Source organism: Haemorhous mexicanus, chromosome 5, assembly GCF_027477595.1.
Source record: "Haemorhous mexicanus isolate bHaeMex1 chromosome 5, bHaeMex1.pri, whole genome shotgun sequence".
NCBI classification, from domain to species: Eukaryota; Metazoa; Chordata; class Aves; order Passeriformes; family Fringillidae; genus Haemorhous; species Haemorhous mexicanus.
The window spans coordinates 75,040,748-75,059,055 of NC_082345.1; the positions used below are offsets into that span (position 1 = coordinate 75,040,748).

At 50.2% G+C, this 18,308-nt stretch overlaps 1 protein-coding gene across 1 annotated transcript in view; it reads left to right on the forward strand.

Annotated features, from left to right (window-relative positions):
- UBE2H (ubiquitin conjugating enzyme E2 H) overlaps positions 1–18,308 on the forward strand; it is a 47,648-nt gene that overhangs the window by 12,550 nt on the left and 16,790 nt on the right. The window contains exons 2-3 of the mRNA XM_059847628.1: positions 14,324–14,400; positions 14,934–15,008. Coding sequence (XP_059703611.1) covers positions 14,324–14,400; positions 14,934–15,008 — 152 coding nt within the window. The remainder of the gene's footprint in view (positions 1–14,323; positions 14,401–14,933; positions 15,009–18,308) is intronic.

The window sequence follows — 18,308 nt, forward strand, 5'->3', positions numbered from 1 at the left end:
CCTGGTTCTCTGAGCAGCACACTGGTTAATTGGGATTTTTTTATTTGTGGATTAGTAATACTGTCCTCCAAATGGCTTCAAGTGTGTCAAGGCTGCTTAATTCTGATTTATTGAAGCAGGCTGTGATAAATGTGTGCCTTTGAAAGGCTGCCTGGCCCTGCCGGGGGTCACCTGGAATTCAGAGCATCTGGCAGAGGTCGGCTCCGGGCTTTTTGTTCTGTGCTGGGGAAAACTCGGGGGGTTTTTATCAGCTCCTCTCTGAAGGAGGAGACACTTCAAACTTGGTGACAAAATCCCACTTTTCAGGCAGCTGCACCTGCTAACGACTAAACTGTTAATTAGTTTTTAGTGCAGTTGCAGTGGTGTTCCTTTGTCTCTTCTATAATGGTGATTCAAAGAGAGGATGTCAAGGAATCTTCTGTTTCAGCTGAATTTAGCTCATTATGAGAAAGCTGTGCCTTCACTCCAAACACAGCCTGAAAGCTGGGAATGGCAGTGTCCTGACAGCACCATTTGTCCTGACAGTGTGGGGTGTATTCCAGGCCTGGACCCAAAGCTCAACTTCCATTTTGAACTGACTGCTGGTATTTTTTCTTTTTGATCCACACAACAAACCCCAGGTGTTGTTATTCCTGTGGGGAAACCTCCAGGTGAGTTTTCTTCCTGCAGCTCTGTGAAATATGAGGCCATAAATTTAGGGATGGCTGATTTGTGAAACTCCCCTGGCTCTGAGTTGAGGGAGTTGAGAGGGAAGGGGGATAATTAAGCCTGAGCAGATGTGCTAGAGCAAGATCTGGATCAGGAGTGTGGATGAGCTGCTCCTGATCCCAGCAGATGCAAACTCACCCCTGTGTCCTGCTTTCCCTCTCCAAGTGGATTTGGTGCTTCTGGGTGGGGAATTTCCTTCCAAGAGCTTCCAGCAGTGACAGCACCTTGCAGACTCTCCCAGGGAAACATCCCAGTCTTTCTCAGCCCTCCCACTCCACATCTTGGAGGTTGTTTTGGAGGAGTCTTGGCCACAGTGACCAGGACTTTGTGTTCTGTGTTCCACCAACACCCTCTGCTCTTCTGCTGCTGCTGTTACCAAAAAAAAAAAAAAAAAAAATTCCTTTTTCCTTTCATTGGGTTGTGCTGGTGTCACCTGTGCCAAAGTGGCTTTAATGAGCCCTTCCAGTGCTTTAGGGGGGTTGTAAAAGGAGGGAGAGGGGTTTGGAATGGCCTAGGGGGAAAGGCCATAAGCTGAGAGAGGGGAGTTCTAGGTCTGGGCTGGGCTGGAATTGCCAGAGCAGCCAGGGCTGCCCCTGGATCCCTGGAGTGTCCCAGGCCAGGCTGGGCAGGGCTGGAGCAGCTGGGATGGTGGAAGGTGTCCCTGCCCTGGCAAGGGTGGATGTGGATGGTCCCAAACCATTCCATGATTTTAATCCCTGCCTTCCTGTCATCAGAGGCTTCCCATAGTCAGAGAAATCCCCAGTGCTTGAGAACAGCCTGGACCTCTTCCTTCTCCTTCTGGTGCAGCTGCTGAGCCAAGAGGATCTCCAAAGCCTGCAAACCATTAAAACAAATTAAAAATAGGTGTTTCCCATGGCAGCCTTCAGCATGGCAGCTGTGCTGGGCTCTGGGCACCCTCCAGTCCTGGCTGTGGTGCTGCCCAGCCCTGGCTGGCCCTGGCTGTGTGGGTGCTGGCCAGCTCAGCTCAGCCATTCCCAGATGCACACAAAGCTCCCGGGCTTTGCTGCTCCCTCCTTGGCCTCTCCTGTGGGGATCTTTGTTCATTCCAGCCTGGCTCTCTCGTGTCTTCCTCTGGAACACAATGTGTCTTTAGACCTTCAGCTTGCAGGAAAATCCTGTGCAAGGAATCCCTTGGGAAAGGCCAAAACCCCTCGGAAGCTCAAGCCTGAAAATGGCTTTTTTGTGAGCGAGTCGTTCTTGGTGCAGAGGTGGTGGGAGCTGGATCAGGAGGAAATGCTGGGATTAAAGGAAGCACCAGCCTGAAGTCCTGAACTTCCTGGGCTCTTAAGGGAACTTTTTGCAGGTGGTTTGGTGATTAAATGACCTTTTTGCAGGTGGTTTGGTGATGACCTGCCCCACTGTCAGTCTTTAATTTACATTCTAAGCAGAGTTGGCCAGGCTGGGTTGAACTTGGAGCAGCCTGGAGTAGTGGAAGGTGTCCCTGCAGGTGGAACTGGGTGCTTTGAAGGTCCATTCCAAGCCAAACCAGGCTGTGACTCCACTTTTCCAGAGCTAATGGCTCGATGGGTGGGAGCCAGTGTTGGAAATTGTGTATTTGTATTTTCTCAGGAGCGATCCGTGCAGTGGGATCCCACCTGCCTTGGCAGAAAGCTGAGTGATGAACTCAGATTTATTAAAGAACTCTTTAAATAGAAGTGGCCACATGCACTGGACAAAAATGAGGGACAAAGCCACCTGTGCAGCTTGGCTGTTCCCAGGCAGCCCTGGGCTGTTGGATGTGTTTATGGCATGCACTGGGGAAGCCACAGTGCCCCATTGCCCTCATTCCACTGGAAGGATGAAGAGGATAATTGGGTTAATAGCTGTGACAGTGGCACCTTGGATTGCTGGAGGGATTTCTGGACAAGCCCCTGGCATGCAGGAAGCTCCTGCACCTTTTCCTGTGGCAGCACTGGGCTGCAGTTTCCTGGTGTGTGGCTTTGTGGTGGTTTTATGTGGCAGGTGACCTGGAAAGAAGGAAAATTTTATAAACTTCAGCTGTGTGTAACCAGGGTGCTTGTTCCTAAATCACTTGGGGTTTTTCTGCTTTGGTGTGAGAGAAAAAAAGGGAAATTGTGGTGGTTGTAACTTCACCAGGTCTGTGATTCAGGTTTGGAATTTGGGCTAAAAACCCAAGGAAATTGTGTGTAAATCCTGCCTGAGCTGCTCCTTGAAAACACTTTGAACCAAGCCGAGGAGGGGGGAAGCAAATCTGATCCCTGTGGAAGCTGTGGCAGGGAGAGAAGGGAACAAATCCATCCTCTGGGGTTTGGGAGGGACCTGTAAAAGGCACAGCACCCTCAGGTCCCCAACTCCAGGATATTTCCATGTGGGATTGGGAGGAGCTCTGCAAAACAACCCCACTGTGGAGATACACCAAGGAAAATGGAGTTTGGGGGTGCTTGGGGAGCAGGAAAGGAAAAATCCCCTGGGATTCTGATCCTGGCAGCCCATGGAGAGCTGTTGTAACCATTACCCCGACCAAAGGAGCAGGATCCTGACCAGCCCTGCAGATGGGTTTCAAATCAGCCTTTCCAAGGTGTGGGTGTTGCCTCAGCACTTCAGGAAGAATTTTGGGTGCAAGCCCCTTCCCCAGGCTTGATGTTCATCCTGATTTTCCACTGCTTGTGAGCTGCTCTGTGCCTTCTCTGCTGCACCTGAGAAGCAGAAGAGCAGAATTTCACTTGTTCTTGAAAAAAAGTGTATTTTTAATAGTGCTTTGAAGGGAACAAAATTCCCCAGGTGCCTCAGGAATGATCCCCCTGAAAAAAACACCTGGTGCATTCCTTCAGGCTGGGTGCTGGGAAATCTGCACTGAGGGCAAAGCAAGATTTTCCTCTGTGCTGCTTTAGGTTAGAGGAACTGCACTTTTCTCAAGCTTAAATTCCACATTCAGTTGGCTTTTATTTCCTCCACCTGTGCTGGAGAAATCCCAGTGGGTTTGGAGATTTGTTTTAAAGCTCTTTTCTCTGAGGATTGGCAGATGAGAACCAGGAAGGCTCAGAACTGCTGGAGCTTCTGGCTCAAGTAGCAAAGAATTCTGGAACAAACAACTGGGCAATGGCCTCAGACTGGAGAGGATAAGTTGGGATTGAATCTTGGGGAGAAATTCTTCCCTCTGAGGGTGCTGAAACCTTGGCACAGCTTGGCTGGGGCTGCCCCTGGATCCCTGGAATTGTTTAAGACCAGGTTGGACCCTGGGGTTTGGAGCAGCCTGGGACAGTGGGAGGTGTCCCTGCCATGGCAGGGGTGGCACTGGGTGGTTTTGAGATCCCTTCCCACCCAAGTTTTGTGGTTCTGTGAGATAGCAGGGGACAAATCACCCCCAAAATATCTTTGGGAGACCTTCTTGCTGTTGAGGTTGGAGCAGGAAACTCCTGGTGGGAGGCAGTCTCTGCTGGGAGTTTGGATTTGAAGCACAGAAGCCAATTATTGAGGAATTAAGGTTGAAGCAGCTTTGTGAGCACAGAGCTGCCTCGTTTCCAGTGGCACTGTCCATTTCTGTGGGCTCTGGGTCTGGTTTAGAGCTCCAGCAGAGCCTGCCCAGGCTGGAATTTCAAGGAGTTGGTGCTGTCTCAGCTCTGAAAACCATGGGTCAAAAAACCTGGTGCAGGTGGGGTCAGGAGATGCATCCCTGGGTATTTCTGGTGGGGTTGGCAGGAGCTCTGCAGAGCCACCCCACACTGGGGAGAGCTCAGTTCTCCTTGGTGGAACCAGGCCTGGGGAGCAGGGCAGCAAGCTCCTGCTGGATTCTGCTCCTGGCAGGCCATGGGGGATCCTGCTGGGGTCCTGGGCAGGACTTGGGAGGTGTTTCTCCCCCTTGGGATGTTTCTGCAGCTCCAGGTTCAGTTTGTTCCTGGGAAGCCTCTCCCAGGCCTGGTTTTTCTTGGAGCATCCCAGTGTGGGGTGTTTGTTAAACCAGTTCCCAGTTTCCCACGTCCTTAGGTCGGTGTTAGGCTGGAGTTTGAGCTGAGGATCAGCATCCTCTCCCTCACTCTCTGTGCTCCATTCAGCATCTGCTGCAGGCAAGGAAAGGTCCTGGCAGTGGGCAGCAGAGAGGATGTGGAATCTGCCTCCAGAACTGGACCTGCTCCATGCCAAAGCTAAATTTAAGCTTCATTTATTTTAAGCTTAAAATATTTCCTTTGACACTTTCTCTTTCCTGTCATGAAACTCTTTTATCTGGTTTAAAATCAAGACCTTGACATAATTCTAGTTTTGTTTTGTTTTGTTCTTTTTTTTTTCTTGAATAAGCCCTTGCCAAAGCTCAGCTCTTGGCCTCCTCTGCATCTGCTTGGAGTGCAGACATCTCATCCCAAGGGTTTTCCAGCAGGAGGAGATGGATGTTTGTCCCTTGGGGGCTTCGTGTCACTGATACTGAGGTGCTTTGAGGCACTTTCTGAATGACTGTGGAGGTTTCTGCAAGGGAAGAAGCATTTCACCAAGATCTACAAAAACCTAACCCAAACTCCCCCTGAGGGAAAAGGCCTCATCTTAAAATAATACTTTTTTTTTTTTTCCCCCATGCAGACTAAATTGGAGAAATATTTGAATATGTCAGAGCAATCTGCTTTTGACAGACCTGCTGCATTCTTGTAAATCACATGACGAGGCCCAGCCCCAAAATAAACTCAGCTCTTGGGCTTGGTGGCAGGTCTAGCCCAGGTTTGGGGTCATGCTCAGTGCTGTGGTTTCACAACCAGGGCTTCTCTTTCACAAGAGGTTCAGCACTTCCTGAATCCTCCCAAAGAGGAAATGAACCCTTGCCAGCACACCTGGAAAAAAAGCCAAGGTTGTATTTTCTCCTTCTGATATTTCTCTGAAAGCACACTTGTAATTTCTGGCTGTTTGAGAAGTTGATGATTGGTACACAAACCACTCGATTCCAGCAGTGTGTCCCATCTCCATGGAAACCAGCTCCTCTGGGTGGGAGCTGGGAGTGATGCAAACATCCAGTCTGGTGCTTCAGCTCAGGGCCAGGTGTGTGGCCACCAGAACCACTCCAGTTCCTCCTCAGAGCTCCTGGAGCCGGCTCTGCTCCCCCTGAGCTGGGACTCAGACTGGGGCATTCCTCTGCTTCCTGATTATTCCCAGCTCTCAGGAGTTCCCTGGAAGCTCTCAGGTCACGCTGGAATCCTGGGATGGTTTTGCCTCTCCAGTTACCCCAGAGGAATCCTCCCTGCAGTTCCCCCTCTGTAGGGTCCATTTAAGGAGTTTGCTCATTGACAGTGGCCTCTAATTAGGTGTTAATTGCCCCTCTTGGGCCCCTGCTTGGCTTTTCCTGAGGTTGAAGGAAATCTCCTGCTTGTGGAGGTGCCTCTGTCACTGTGGTCACACACGGGGACATCCCTTCAGCTTTATTGATCCCAACTTCAGTCCAGCTCCCTTCCATCAAATCCAATCCCCTCTGGAGTTCCTGTGCCAGCTTCTCCTCGCCTTGACTGAAGCTTCTCCCTGCCAGGGGGTGGAGGTCTGGTTTAAGGGGGCTGAGGTCTGTTTATGGGATGGAGGAGGGGATTCCTGCTGCCACCACTGCAGTCAGTATTGGCCCTAACTCTGGAAGCTGAGCACAGTTCTGGATGAGTCTGTCCCAGTCTGATTTCCTGAATGCAGAACTATAAAATAACAGGGTCAAGGAATCATTTTAGTGGGAAAAGGCCTCTGAGCTCATCCAGCCCAACCATTCCCAGCACTGCCAAGGCCCCCCACGTCCCCAGGTGCCACATCCACATGGATTTAAATCCCTCCAGGGATGGGGATCCCCCCCTGCCCTGGCCATTTCCAGTGCCTGACCACCCTTTCCATGGAGGAGTTGTCCCAAAATCCCCCCAGCCCCTGCCCTGGCCCAGCCTGAGGCTGTTCCCTCTGCTCCTGTCCCTGTTCCCTGGAGCACAGCCTGACTCCCCTGGCTGTCCCCTTGTGGGAAATGGATTTCTGAAGAATTTGTAAAATTGGGTAGAAAGTTTCTATAGTTTGGTGTATTTGGATGTAAATATTGAGATAAGGTGTGTTGATTTAGGAAGGTTATAGAATAGAGGTGATATTGTTGAGAGAGGTTTTAAAGGAGGGTTTTGTAAAAATATTAGATATTTTAGAGAATTAGAATGTGGTTTACTATTTATTGAGGTTGATAATAGAATGAAATCCTGTAAAACATCTCTCAGTTACCCCATCTCTACAAAACTAAGAAAACCAACATCCCCTCCTGGCAGGGACTTGTGCAGAGCCACAAGGTTCCCCTTGAGCCTCCTCTGCTCCAGGCTGAGCCCCTTCCCAGCTCCCTCAGCTGCTCCAGACCTTTCCCAGCTCCTTTCCCTTCCATGGATAAAAGCTCCAATATGTACCTGCCTCTTCTTCTCTCCAGCTGAAGCTTGCTAAGGGAGCAGCAGAGGGCTGGGGAGGGCAGGGGGTGGATTTATTTCTGCAGGAGAAGGGCAGTGCTGCTCCATCCAGCCTGGAGTGGGGTGCCCCTTGTCTCCTGTGGTGCTTCTGGGGAAGGAAAAGCAGCTTGGGGGGAAAATGCTGACTTGGGTTGTGCTGCTTCAGAGCAGCCAGCTCGGCTGCAGAGTGTCTCCAGGGAAAAGCTGACTTTTCCTTCTACCTTCTCTTCGTTTCTCCAGTTTCTTGGCACAAAGCTGGGTGGAAATCAGCCAGATGTAAATCACCAGGAGCTCCAGAGCCAGCAGGGCAGGCTGGAGGCTTTGCTGGAACAGCATTTTCTTCTCCCCAGATCCCTGCTTTCATCCAGAAGGTGCCTTTGCTTCCCAGGAAAGTTGATGGGGTCACTGGTGACCAAGGGCTTTGTCTGGGGGAAATTTGCCCTCCTTATGTGAAATTGGGAGGGATGCATGTGGAATAATTGAAAAATTCTTTTTTGTGTGTGATTTCTTCCCTCAGGCTGGTAAAAGCTGGTGGAGAGGTGGCCAGGAAGGGCTTTTTTCACAGCAAAGCTGCATTTCCAACAAGGAAACTCTTGTGTGCAGTAAAATGAAAACTCAGCAGCCAGGCACAGGTTGCTGCTCAGTTATTAATTCACAATTCCTGCCCTTCCAGGGCGTTTTTGGCAGCAGACAGAGCTGGTGTTGTCTTTCAAGGAGTGAAACCCCCTGTGTGCTGAGGTGTCCCTGCCTCACTTGTCACAGGGATCAGGAGAGCCAAGGGAAGCTGTTTGTCCTCTGAGCTTTCCAGGAGTGCTTTGCTGTCCTTTTGCTGTGCTCTGTAGGATTCAAATCAGTTCTGTGGCTTTCAGAGCTGTGGGATTCCTGCAAAAGTCCACTTCAGACTCCTGGGATCCCCAAATGGTGTGGATTGAAAGGGACCTTCAAGATCCTGGGCAGGGCCACCTCCCAGTGTCCCAGGCTGCTCCAGCCCCAGTGTCCAGCCTGGCCTGGGACACTGCAGGGATGCAGGGGCAGCCCCAGCTGCTCTGGCAGTTCCAGCCCAGGCAGGAATTCCTCATTGCCCAGATCCCATCCATGCCTGCCCTCTGGCAGTGGGAGCCATTCCCTGGCTCCTGTCCCTGCAGGCCTTGTCCCCAGTCCCTCTGCAGCTCTCCTGGAGCCCCTCCAGGCCCTGGAATGTGCTGGAAGCTCTTCCTGGACCCTTCCCTTCTCCAGGGGAACGTTCCCAGCTCTCCCAGGCTGGTTCCAGAGCAGAGGGGAGCCCTTGGAGCATCTCCCTGCTCTCCTCTGCTCAGCTCCAGGTGCTGCTGCTGGTGACTCCAGCTCTGCAGGTGGGATCTCATCAGGGCAGAGCAGAGGGAGAATCCAGAAGAAGGAGAGTTGGGATTTGCCCCAGGAGTGTGAGGATAAAACCCCAGGAACTGCTTGGCAGATAACAAAGCTGGGCTGGCTGCTAGAGCAGCCCTTTCCTTAAAGGCAGAAACTCTGGGGGTGCCCTGTGGCAATGGGAATTCCTGCCTTGAGGGAAACCCTCGGATTTTAATATGGGAATAATTTAGCCTGGAGTTCTCATGAAGTTTGCAGCAAATCAGGTGCTCAATCCACCTCTTGCTGCTCCAAGAAACCACAGCTTTTTTGTGGCCTTTCTAACCTCTTTGACTTCTAAAAGTCCTTTTTTCTGGTGCCCTGCAGGGCTGGAGGAGGGAAGTGAAATGTGAGTAAGGGCAGGGAGTTGGGGCAAACAGGGATAAAGGGAAATTGGGATAAATATTCCTGAAAGCATCCAAGGTGCTGGCTGTGGTTTCACGTGCAGCACCTGGGGATGGATCAGGAGCAGGAGGGACTTGGGAGGAGGCAAAGCAGCTTCCAGAGGCTCGGGGGCAGGGAGGGACTGAGCTGAACTTGCCCTTTGCTGCCCACGCAGGGAGCTCTGCCTTTGGGAGAAAACAAACATGAATAACCATCAGCTGCAGCCCTGCAGGCCATTGGTGTTGCACAACTGCTGCTTGCAAAGGCTGCAGGAGAATTCCCACCTCTGACACCTCGGATTTCCATGGAGCAGGTGGTGCAGAGCTCTTCACAATGGGAACAGCCAGCTGGCTGAGCGTTCATCTCATTTTTAAATCATCTTTTATCACAACTACGGTGACTTGTTTGCTCCAAGGCAGCTGCTCTGCTCAGGTGGCAGAGCTGGATGATTTCTTTTTGATTTTTTGAATCTATTCAGGTGTGCTGTTTGGTTTTCCTTCAAGTTCAGGATGATTTTTCTCTGGTGATGTCATTCACCTGCAGACAAGTGTCATGGCAGAGATCCTTAAAAATTCCTGATTGCTCATCATGACCCTCAACCCATCTCTCACTTCAGCTGTAACCCCCAGATAAATCCACAACTTTATTTTTCTACAGGATATTCCAACTTTCTGCTCCTCTTTGCCGTTTGTGAATATTTTTAGCTGGAAAACTCATTTTCCCAAGCTTGTAACTAATGTTAATTTTCAAGAAACTTAATGAGAGGATTTTTTTTTGTTGTTGTTTTTTTTAGAGTGAAATGTTTGCCAGGAAAAGCCACTCAGCCCTGTGAGCAGACAGACCATCTGCAGGCCATGATGTTCAGCTGGGATGTGGGGAGGTCTGGGTGTGAAGTCAAATCCTCACAAATTTTTCTTTGATTGCTGCAGGGGAAATCCAGCCCTGCAGTGCTGGGTGGCCCTGCATGAGGATGAGGAATTGGGAATTTGACCCTGGAACAGGCAAATCCACAGTGAGCACTTCTTCCTGACTGCTGGACAAGTCCTGCCAGTCCAGATTTGGAAGGTTTAGAGGGGATTTTGTCCTGACATAGAAAACTCAAAATGTTGTAAATTGCTTCTTATTCTGACTGAGGAAATGATTGCAGTTTCAGTTTCCTCAGTTCAGCCCTGAAAGCAGAGCCTTGATCCCTCCAGGGAGTTTGGGCTGTTCCTGTCCCAGGGACTGGGCTGTTCCTGTCACACTGTCACAGGGAGTTTGGGCTGTTCCTGTCACCTTGTCTCAGGGACTGGGCTGTTCCTGTCCCATTGTCCCAGGAGCTGGGCTGTTCCTGTCCCACTGTCCCAGGGACAAGGCTGTTCCTGTCCCACTGTCACAGGAGCTGGGCTGTTCCTGTCCCAGGAGTTGGGCTGTTCCTGTCACACTGTCTCAGGGAGTTTGGGCTGTTCCTGTCACACTGTCACAGGGAGTTTGGGCTGTTCCTGTCCCAGGAGCTGGGCTGTTCCTGTCCCACTGTCCCAGGGACAGGGCTATTCCTGTCACACTGTCACAGGGAGCTGGGGATGTTCCTGTGACAGAGTTTGGGATGTTCCTGTCCCAGGAGCTGGAATGTTCCTGTCCCACTGTCCCAGGAGCTGGGCTGTTCCTGTTGTGCAAATCCATGGCTCTGTGCTCCCTGGAGCTCCTGGGATGTTTCAGGCTCTGGATGGGGAGCCTGAAAAGTCCCCTTGGCTGTTTCCTAGCAGCCCTTCCCAGCTGATGTTTGCAAACAAGCTTCCATAGCATCATCTCAATATCCCAGTGTTTACTGGTGTTAAAATTCTTTTCATTGTCCTGGGACTAAGATAATTTATCTTCAGGTCCTCAGGACTCACTTCTCATTTCTGTGGCTTTTGAACTCAGAGATTTGATTCATGTCCAGATTTTTCTCTTTTCCCTTGACTTTTCCACTGGCTTTTTTTTGGCACCAGCTCCAGTTGGCATCCTGAGGTGATGAGGAGACAAAAGCAGCAAGGCCAGAAGTGTTGGGAGGGATTTGGGTGATGGTTTTAAACATTTTGGGGCGTGGGATGTGTTACAGGCTGGATTTGTAGCTGTGAGCTGGGCTCTGTGTCCTGCTGTGGGAACAAGGGCTCCTTCCAGGGGAACCCCTGGAATCAGGAATGTTTAAAGTCTTTAGCCATTAATTGCTTGGGGTTTTGTAAATTTAAGCAAAGAAAAGTGTGCTGAGAGAGAATGTGGGTGCAGAGAGATTGGCCTGGACTAAAAGGTCCAAAAAATGGTCTTCCAAAATGGTCTTCCCAAAAACTGCTGGGTGTGTGGTTGGGTCCTGGGGGCTCTCTGCAGGGATACACAACAGTATCCATGAGAGGGCGGGCTGGCAGTTCTGGACACAAATGTAGCAATCCCAGCAGAAACCTGTGGAGATCACCTTAATTGTGGGAATTTTGCTCCAACTTCTTGGTGCTCCTCTCCTGGGGTTTCCTGGAGCTGTGCTCACTTGCTGAAGACCTGGAGCATTTCTCATTCCTGGAGTTCCTTGGAATCGCTGCGGGATCCGTCCCCAGAACCTGGATGCAGGAGAGGACATCCCACCTCAGCACAGCTGGGTTCCTTCAGGACTGTGGCTCCCCAGACAGGGCCTGGTTGTGAGCCTGCTGGTTAATTCCTGGCGTGTTTGGGACAGAATTCATCCGGGATTGGGCTGTCAGATTCTCGCCTTACGGAAGAGATTCCGCCTGAGCTGAGAGAGCAGCTGGGTCAGAGCTGCATTCACTGCAGATACATCCCCAGGAGTGATGGGGGAGCTTTCTCTGGGAATGAGCTCTGGACACTGCTCCAAAGGTGTCCAGTCCCTTCTGCTGCTCCCCTGTGCTGCTGGGACGTTTGTGGCATGGAGAAGCCTGGAGGTCTGCCTTGGATTCCTGCATTCCCAGAGTCCCAGCTCCTGCAGTACCTGCTTCCTTTCCTGAAGACTTTCTGGAGATGGAAACAGCTTGTAGGGTGGAAATGTTCTCTGTACCAGCTCCACGCAGTTCTCCTGGGAGTGCTCTCATCTTTTCTGTTGGTGGATTCCAGGATTTCACTTTCCTGGGCATCTTTTCCTTGGTGCAGAAGGGCGAGGGCAGATGCTTCACCCCAGCTGTGTTAGTAACTGGAACTCACCTCATTTCAAGGAAGGAGCCTTTCCCAGCTTCATTTCTGCTGATGCACTTCCAGAGATTTCCCCAGTGTTGGTGCAAGGGCTTTGTTGCTGAAATCCACTTTCTTTTCAGTCTGTCCTCAGTTATGGACTCAGAGAATGGGTTGGGTGGGAAGGGACCTGAAAGATTCCAACCCAAACCACGGGCAGGGACACCTCCCACTGTCCCAGGCTGCTCCAGCCCCAGTGTCCAGCCTGGCCTTGGACACTCCAGGGATGCAGCTGCTCTGGGGATTTGTGCCAGGGTCTCACCACCCTCACAGGGAGCAGTTTCTGGTATCGTGTTGATAAACAATGTGGTGTTCCCAAAGCTTTCATCCCAGTATTTCTCCCTTGCATGAACTAATTCACTCACTGATTTTTTTTGGTAGGAATTTTAGGTCTTTGCCACAACAAGGAGAGTATTCAGATATGGCCCTGTGTGGCTCGTGAATATTTTTTGAATTTGGCAACACCAGGATTGAGTCCGAGTGTGGGAAACTCATCTTTAATTTACAGTTGGCATTAACTCAGGGAGCTGAGGAGCATCCAGGCTGGAGCTGCTCAGGATCAGCCTGGGAGAGCTGGTTTTTATTAAGCAGGACTTGATTTAGTCCAAAGTAAAACCATTTGTGTTTAATCTGATCCATGAAGCTTCTGTGAGTGTGAAAATCCAGACAATTCAACATTTTCTGGGCCATCACTGCACACAGCGGGGCTCTGCAGGACTTTGGGAACTTGGAATGGTCATCCAGGGATGCATTTCCTAAGGAATTAGTGCCACAACAGGAAGTTTTAAAGTTTGAGTGCCATGGAAAGATCTGGTGACAAATGTCCCTCAGCCACCACCCTTCCTTGGGAGGCTCCTGACCACAGACCTGGAGCGATGCTGCTTTTCCAGAGACTCCTCTGGATTTCAGCAGGGACAGCACTTGCACTGGGGGCATTTCTGTTCCCATCTGCCCTTTGGGAGCTGCTCCTGGGTGGGTGCAGCATGTAAAATTCCTTGCTGTGGAGTTTTAGGGCAGAGCAGCTCCTGCTGAACCAGGAAAATTCCAGAGCCAAAACAAACGGCCGTAAACTTTTCCCTCTCCCCGTGAGAACGAGGGGAAGGAGGTTGTTGTGTCCAAACCCTTTTGGAGCTGACACTGTGGGAAATGTCTGTCCAATCTGGGAGTTCTTGCAATAAATCCTGAGGGACCTGCTGAGGGTTCCCAGCCTGGGATCTCCTCACAGAACCTGCCAGCGTGGAGTCAGCACCTGGGGATGCAGGAGCCTCACTCAGCCCGTGGTGACATCCAGCAGATTTCATAGGTTGTCACATAAATCAGGGCTCTGAGGGGGGAATTCTTTGTTCCTGGTGATTGGGAATATTTCAGTGTGTGCCCAGGTGTCATCAGGGTCTGTGGAATTCCTGCAATCCTGGGCAGACTTGGTGCCATGAAAGCAGGAAACCTTTTCCATCCAAGGGGGAACAAAGGGGAATCTGCATTTCCCTACTGCTGGAACATTCCTGCCAAGCCCTGCTGTGATGGGAAGGGTCTGTATATGAAATATTCCATGTCCCTCCCCTCAAACAGCTGCAGCCTCGATGCTGCAGAGCCAAAGTTCAGGTGGGAACAAACCTTTGATTTTCTCCTGCTTCCCTTGTGATTCTTACCCAGACCACTGATGAAAGGTCATTGCTGTAGGATATGTTCCCAATCCATTAACCCTGACTTACAGCAGAGTTCCTTACCAAGCTTCAGTGCTGAAACACCAGCAGTGATTGTCTTAACTGGGCCTGGCTTGGAATGCAGATTTCCTGCCTTTCCCTTTGTGTTCCCTCCTCCCCAAAGCACTTGGATTCTCCCTGTTGTTCCTTTCACCCCATTTCTCCCCACACTCAGGAGTTTTTTGGTCTTGCAGGTCAGACTAATGTGGGATTGCCAGGATTTGCATGGGAGCTGTGGGAGGGGAGAATGGAGTTCTTTGGAGCAGTGGATTTATTTCAAACACGTCCCAGTGCTCTCCCAAATCTCAGCTTCCTCTGTGCAGGAGGAAAATGGGAAACTCTGAGGATTCATCCCAAGGTTCCTCAGGGCAGGGCAGGGTGGGGAGTTGGCTTTGCCAGTTGTGGTGCTGTGGTCACTCAGACGTGTCAGGACACTGCAATTCCACGTGGGGCTCGGGATATTCTGAATATTTGGGTCAGTGGGCTTTGAGTGCATTCCTTGGGTTTTGTTTGCTGCTTTGGGTGTTTTTCCTTGACTTGCTGCACCAGGATCGAGAGCAAACACGAAGTCACAATCTTAGGAGGACTCAACGAATTTGTTGTGAAGTTTTATGGACCACAAGGAAGTAAGTTCACGACCCTGCCCTTCAGGGAAACAATCCACTGCCTTGGGGAGTAGGGAAATGCCATTCCAGAGGGGAACAGATGAGCACATCTAAGGGGCATGGAGAGAAATCCATCTCTGAGGGTGGGGAGGATCAGCTGGCAGCATGGCCATGGATAGACCCCATCCCCTGGAGCTCTGGAGAACTCCTTCAGCACCCCTGAGCTTTCCTAGACCTGGCCAGAATTGCATCAGTCATGGGAATTTCCATGGAGTTTGCAATTAAAATGGCTTTTCCACCTGAATTGAGCACCATCTCCAGAGGTAAGGAGATTATCCCTCGGTGCCTGGTTTTAATCAGGCTCTGGTGTCTTTGTGCTGAGATCTTCTCCAGGATCTGTTCAAATGGTGTGGGCCAGAGCAGGGAGCAGGCTTTGACATCTGCCTCCCAGTGGAGCTGTGGATTATTCCAGAGATGTTTTGCTGAGTGCTCTGGTTCTGCTTGTGCTCTCCTCAGCTGTGCAGTGTCTAACTCCTGCTTTTCCTCCCTTGCAGCACCCTATGAAGGTGGAGTATGGAAAGTTAGAGTCGACCTTCCTGACAAATACCCCTTCAAATCCCCATCTATAGGTAACAAACACTCATTTGCCATCCACACCCTGGGACTGGGGCCTGACCTTTGCAGGTGCAGTGACACCAGTGGAATACAAGGATTTTTATGGGATTTCAGATCCCAGGAAAAGAGGACTTTTGGCCTTTGGAAGGAGGAGGAGCTGGGAGTGGGATTTGGCTGCATATTTGTGTGTTGATCAATCTATTCCATGTGGGGTTTTTTAATAAGAACTCATTGTGGAGTGGGGCAGCAAAAGCACAGTTCTGGTGTTGGGGTGAACCCAGCTTTTGGGGTTTTCTGTTCAAAAGCTCTTCCACTGAAGCCTCCATCCTCTTGGAGCAGGGAACACACGTGTGGAAGAGCTGGAAAGCAGGGATTTGTCACCAAAAACCTGCTGGCTTGACTGGCCAGGCTTGTCTCACCTTGGAGAGCAATAGGAAATTCCATGAGGAGATGGTTTGAGCTTGGATCCGTCCCTGGGGAGCAGGAAACCACCTCAGATGTCTTCAGGTGCCCCTTCCAGTGGCTGAAGCCCTTTCCAACATCAACATCCTCCTTTGGCTCTTCCTTCAACACCCCCTCGGGCTCAGATTTCATTTGGGAGCTCTGTGGGATGAGGAATCCTCTGTTCCAGTGGGAATTGTGCCTTTTGGGGAGGGTGCTGCTGTCCATCCACCATCCCCCACCTTTTTTAAATTTGTTTTTGACATTTCTGAGTGAGAGCACAGGAGTCTGCAGCTCTGGGGAGCCTTTTCTTCCTCCTGAGCCAGCTCTGGAGCTCCCTCTTGCAAAGGCACATTCCCAGTGGGAATTCCCAGTGTTTGCTGCCTGTCCTGTGTCCTCCCCCCTTCCCAGAGCAGTGCAGGCTGAAACCATGGCATGGGATCTTAAACCTCATCCAGCCAGCCCCTCCTGCTGTCCCAGGCTGCTCCAGCCTGGCCTGGACATTCCAGGGATCCAGGGGCAGGGCCATGTGCAGGGAGCTGTTTCTGCTCACATCTCCGAGTTCCTTTGGCCCTTCTGAGGTTGATTTTGCTGCTTTTCTCTCCTTTTTCCACCCCTCTCTTGTTTAAATCTGTTGTGTTTCCACTGGTTTATCCCAGACCTCATAGGAGCTTCCCTCACCCTGCAAGTCTCTGTTCAAGTGCCTGAAAAACCCTTCTTTTCTTCCCAAAAAACTGCCTCTTGCTAAAACCTCCTTTATTTCCTTCCCAAAAAAACTGCCTCTTGCTGGAAAAACCTTTTCTCCCTTCCCAAAAACTGCCTCTGGCTGGGAAATCTCCTTTTTTCCTTCCCAAAAAAACTGCCTCTTGCTGGAAAAACTGCTTTTTTCCTTCCCAAAAACTGCCTCTGGCTGGGAAATCTCCTTTTTTCCTTCCCAAAAAACTGCCTCTTGCTGGAAAAACTGCTTTTTTCCTTCCCCAAATCTTCCTCTTGCTGGGAAATCTCCTTTTTTCCTTCCCAAAATCTTCCTCTTGCTGGAAAACCCCTTTTTCTCCTCAAGATCTTGCTGAAACCTCAGATTTTTCTTCCCCAAAATCTGCTTCTTGCTGGAAAATCTTTTTTCCTTCCCAAAAAAACTGCCTGTTGCTGGAAAAACTTTTTTCCCCCTCCCAAAAATCTTCTTCCTGCTGAAAACCCCCTTTTTTCTCCTCAAAATCTTGCTGAAACCTTCTTTTTTCCTCCCCAAAGTCTTCCTCTTGTAGAAAAACCCATTTTTTCTCCTCAAGATCATGCTGAAACCTCCTTTCTTTCTTAAATCTTCCTCTTGCTGGAAAATCCCTTTCTTTCTTTCCAAAAAACTCCCTCTTGATGTAAAATCTCCTTTTTCCTTCCCAAAATCTTCCTCTTGCTGAAAAACCCCTTTTTTTCTCCTCAAGATACTGCTGAAACCTTTCTTTCTTCCCAAAAAAACTGCCTCTTGCTGGAAAAATCTCCTTTTTCCATCCCAAAAAACTGCCTCTTGCTGGAAAAATCTCCTTTTTCCATCCCAAAAAACTGCCTCTTGCTGGAAAAATCTCCTTTTTCCATCCCAAAAAACTGCCTCTTGCTGGAAAAATCTCCTTTTTCCATCCCAAAAAACTGCCTCTTGCTGGAAAAATCTCTTTTTTCTCCTCAAGCTCTTGCTGAAACCTCCTTTCTTTTCTTCCCAAAGTCTTCCTCTTGCTGGAAAATCCCTTTTTTCCTCCCCAAAATGTTCCTCTTCCCAAAAAAACCCCATTTCTCTCCTCAGGCTCTTGCTGAAATCCCAATTTTTCTCCCTAGAAATCTGCCTCTTGCTGGAAACACGAGCTGGGATGGATAAAATCCCTGCTGGAGCTGAGCTGGCTGAGCAGGGCAGAGCTCAGGAAAGGCTGGGAAGCTCCAAGGAAAGTTCTGGAGCCCAGGGAAGCCCCCAGGAGGCTGCAGGGAAGGGTTGTTTGCCTTTCTTTGCCATTTCTGCTGCCCCAGCCCAGCTTATCTGGGTGGCCAGGCCTGGGTGAAGCCTCCTGGGGATCCTGATTATCCCTGCTGTGGCCATGGCTGATAAAAGCCTGATCCCAGCTGGACTGGGAGCACTGGGAGTGATGGGAGTGGGAATTCTCCCCTTCCCACCCTGCCTGGGCTCTGGGCAGTAATTAGCTTTAGTAGGGAAGGAGTTTCCTGTGGAAATCTCTGATTTTTTGGGGTGGAAGTGAAAGGTTTCAGGGATTTTGGAGCCCATGGATGTTTCTGTTCTCAGCAGAGTTCAGCTTGTCCATGTGAGTCCCTCCTTGGAGAAATCAGGGATTCCAGCAGCTCTTCCTTGAATAAATCCCTCCTTTATCCCCAAGCCTGAAACACAAACCCCATCCTTGCCCCTTCCTGATGTTCCAGGACTGGAGGCTGAAATATTCCTTCCATCCTGAGGAATCTTTGATCCTGGCATGGCTTGTTTTGCAAAACACAGGATTCTTTAAAAAGTCTTTTTTGCTTTTCTTTTGATTTGACCCTTGATTTTTTTTTTTTTTTGGAGTGTATCCATGTGCTCCAGAAAAATGATGAGTAAGAATTCCCTTGGAATCTTTTAGGATCTTTTATCCCAAGGGTGAGATCCAGGGAATCTTGGTGTCCTGTGCCAGAGTACCAGCCTGGCCAGAGAGGGTTTCCAGTGGGTTCCCCACCTTGGGAAAGGTGTGGATGTTCTGGGAATCCTCGAGGGGCAGGGCTCTCCTTGGCTCCAGGAGAAGCTTTTTTGGCTCTTTTCCTGCCCCATCTCTCTCCCCTCTCCCACCCTCAGAGGTCCATGGCATTTATTGCCTGTTCTTCACGTGGGTCACTGTTGCTGTTCCCTAAAC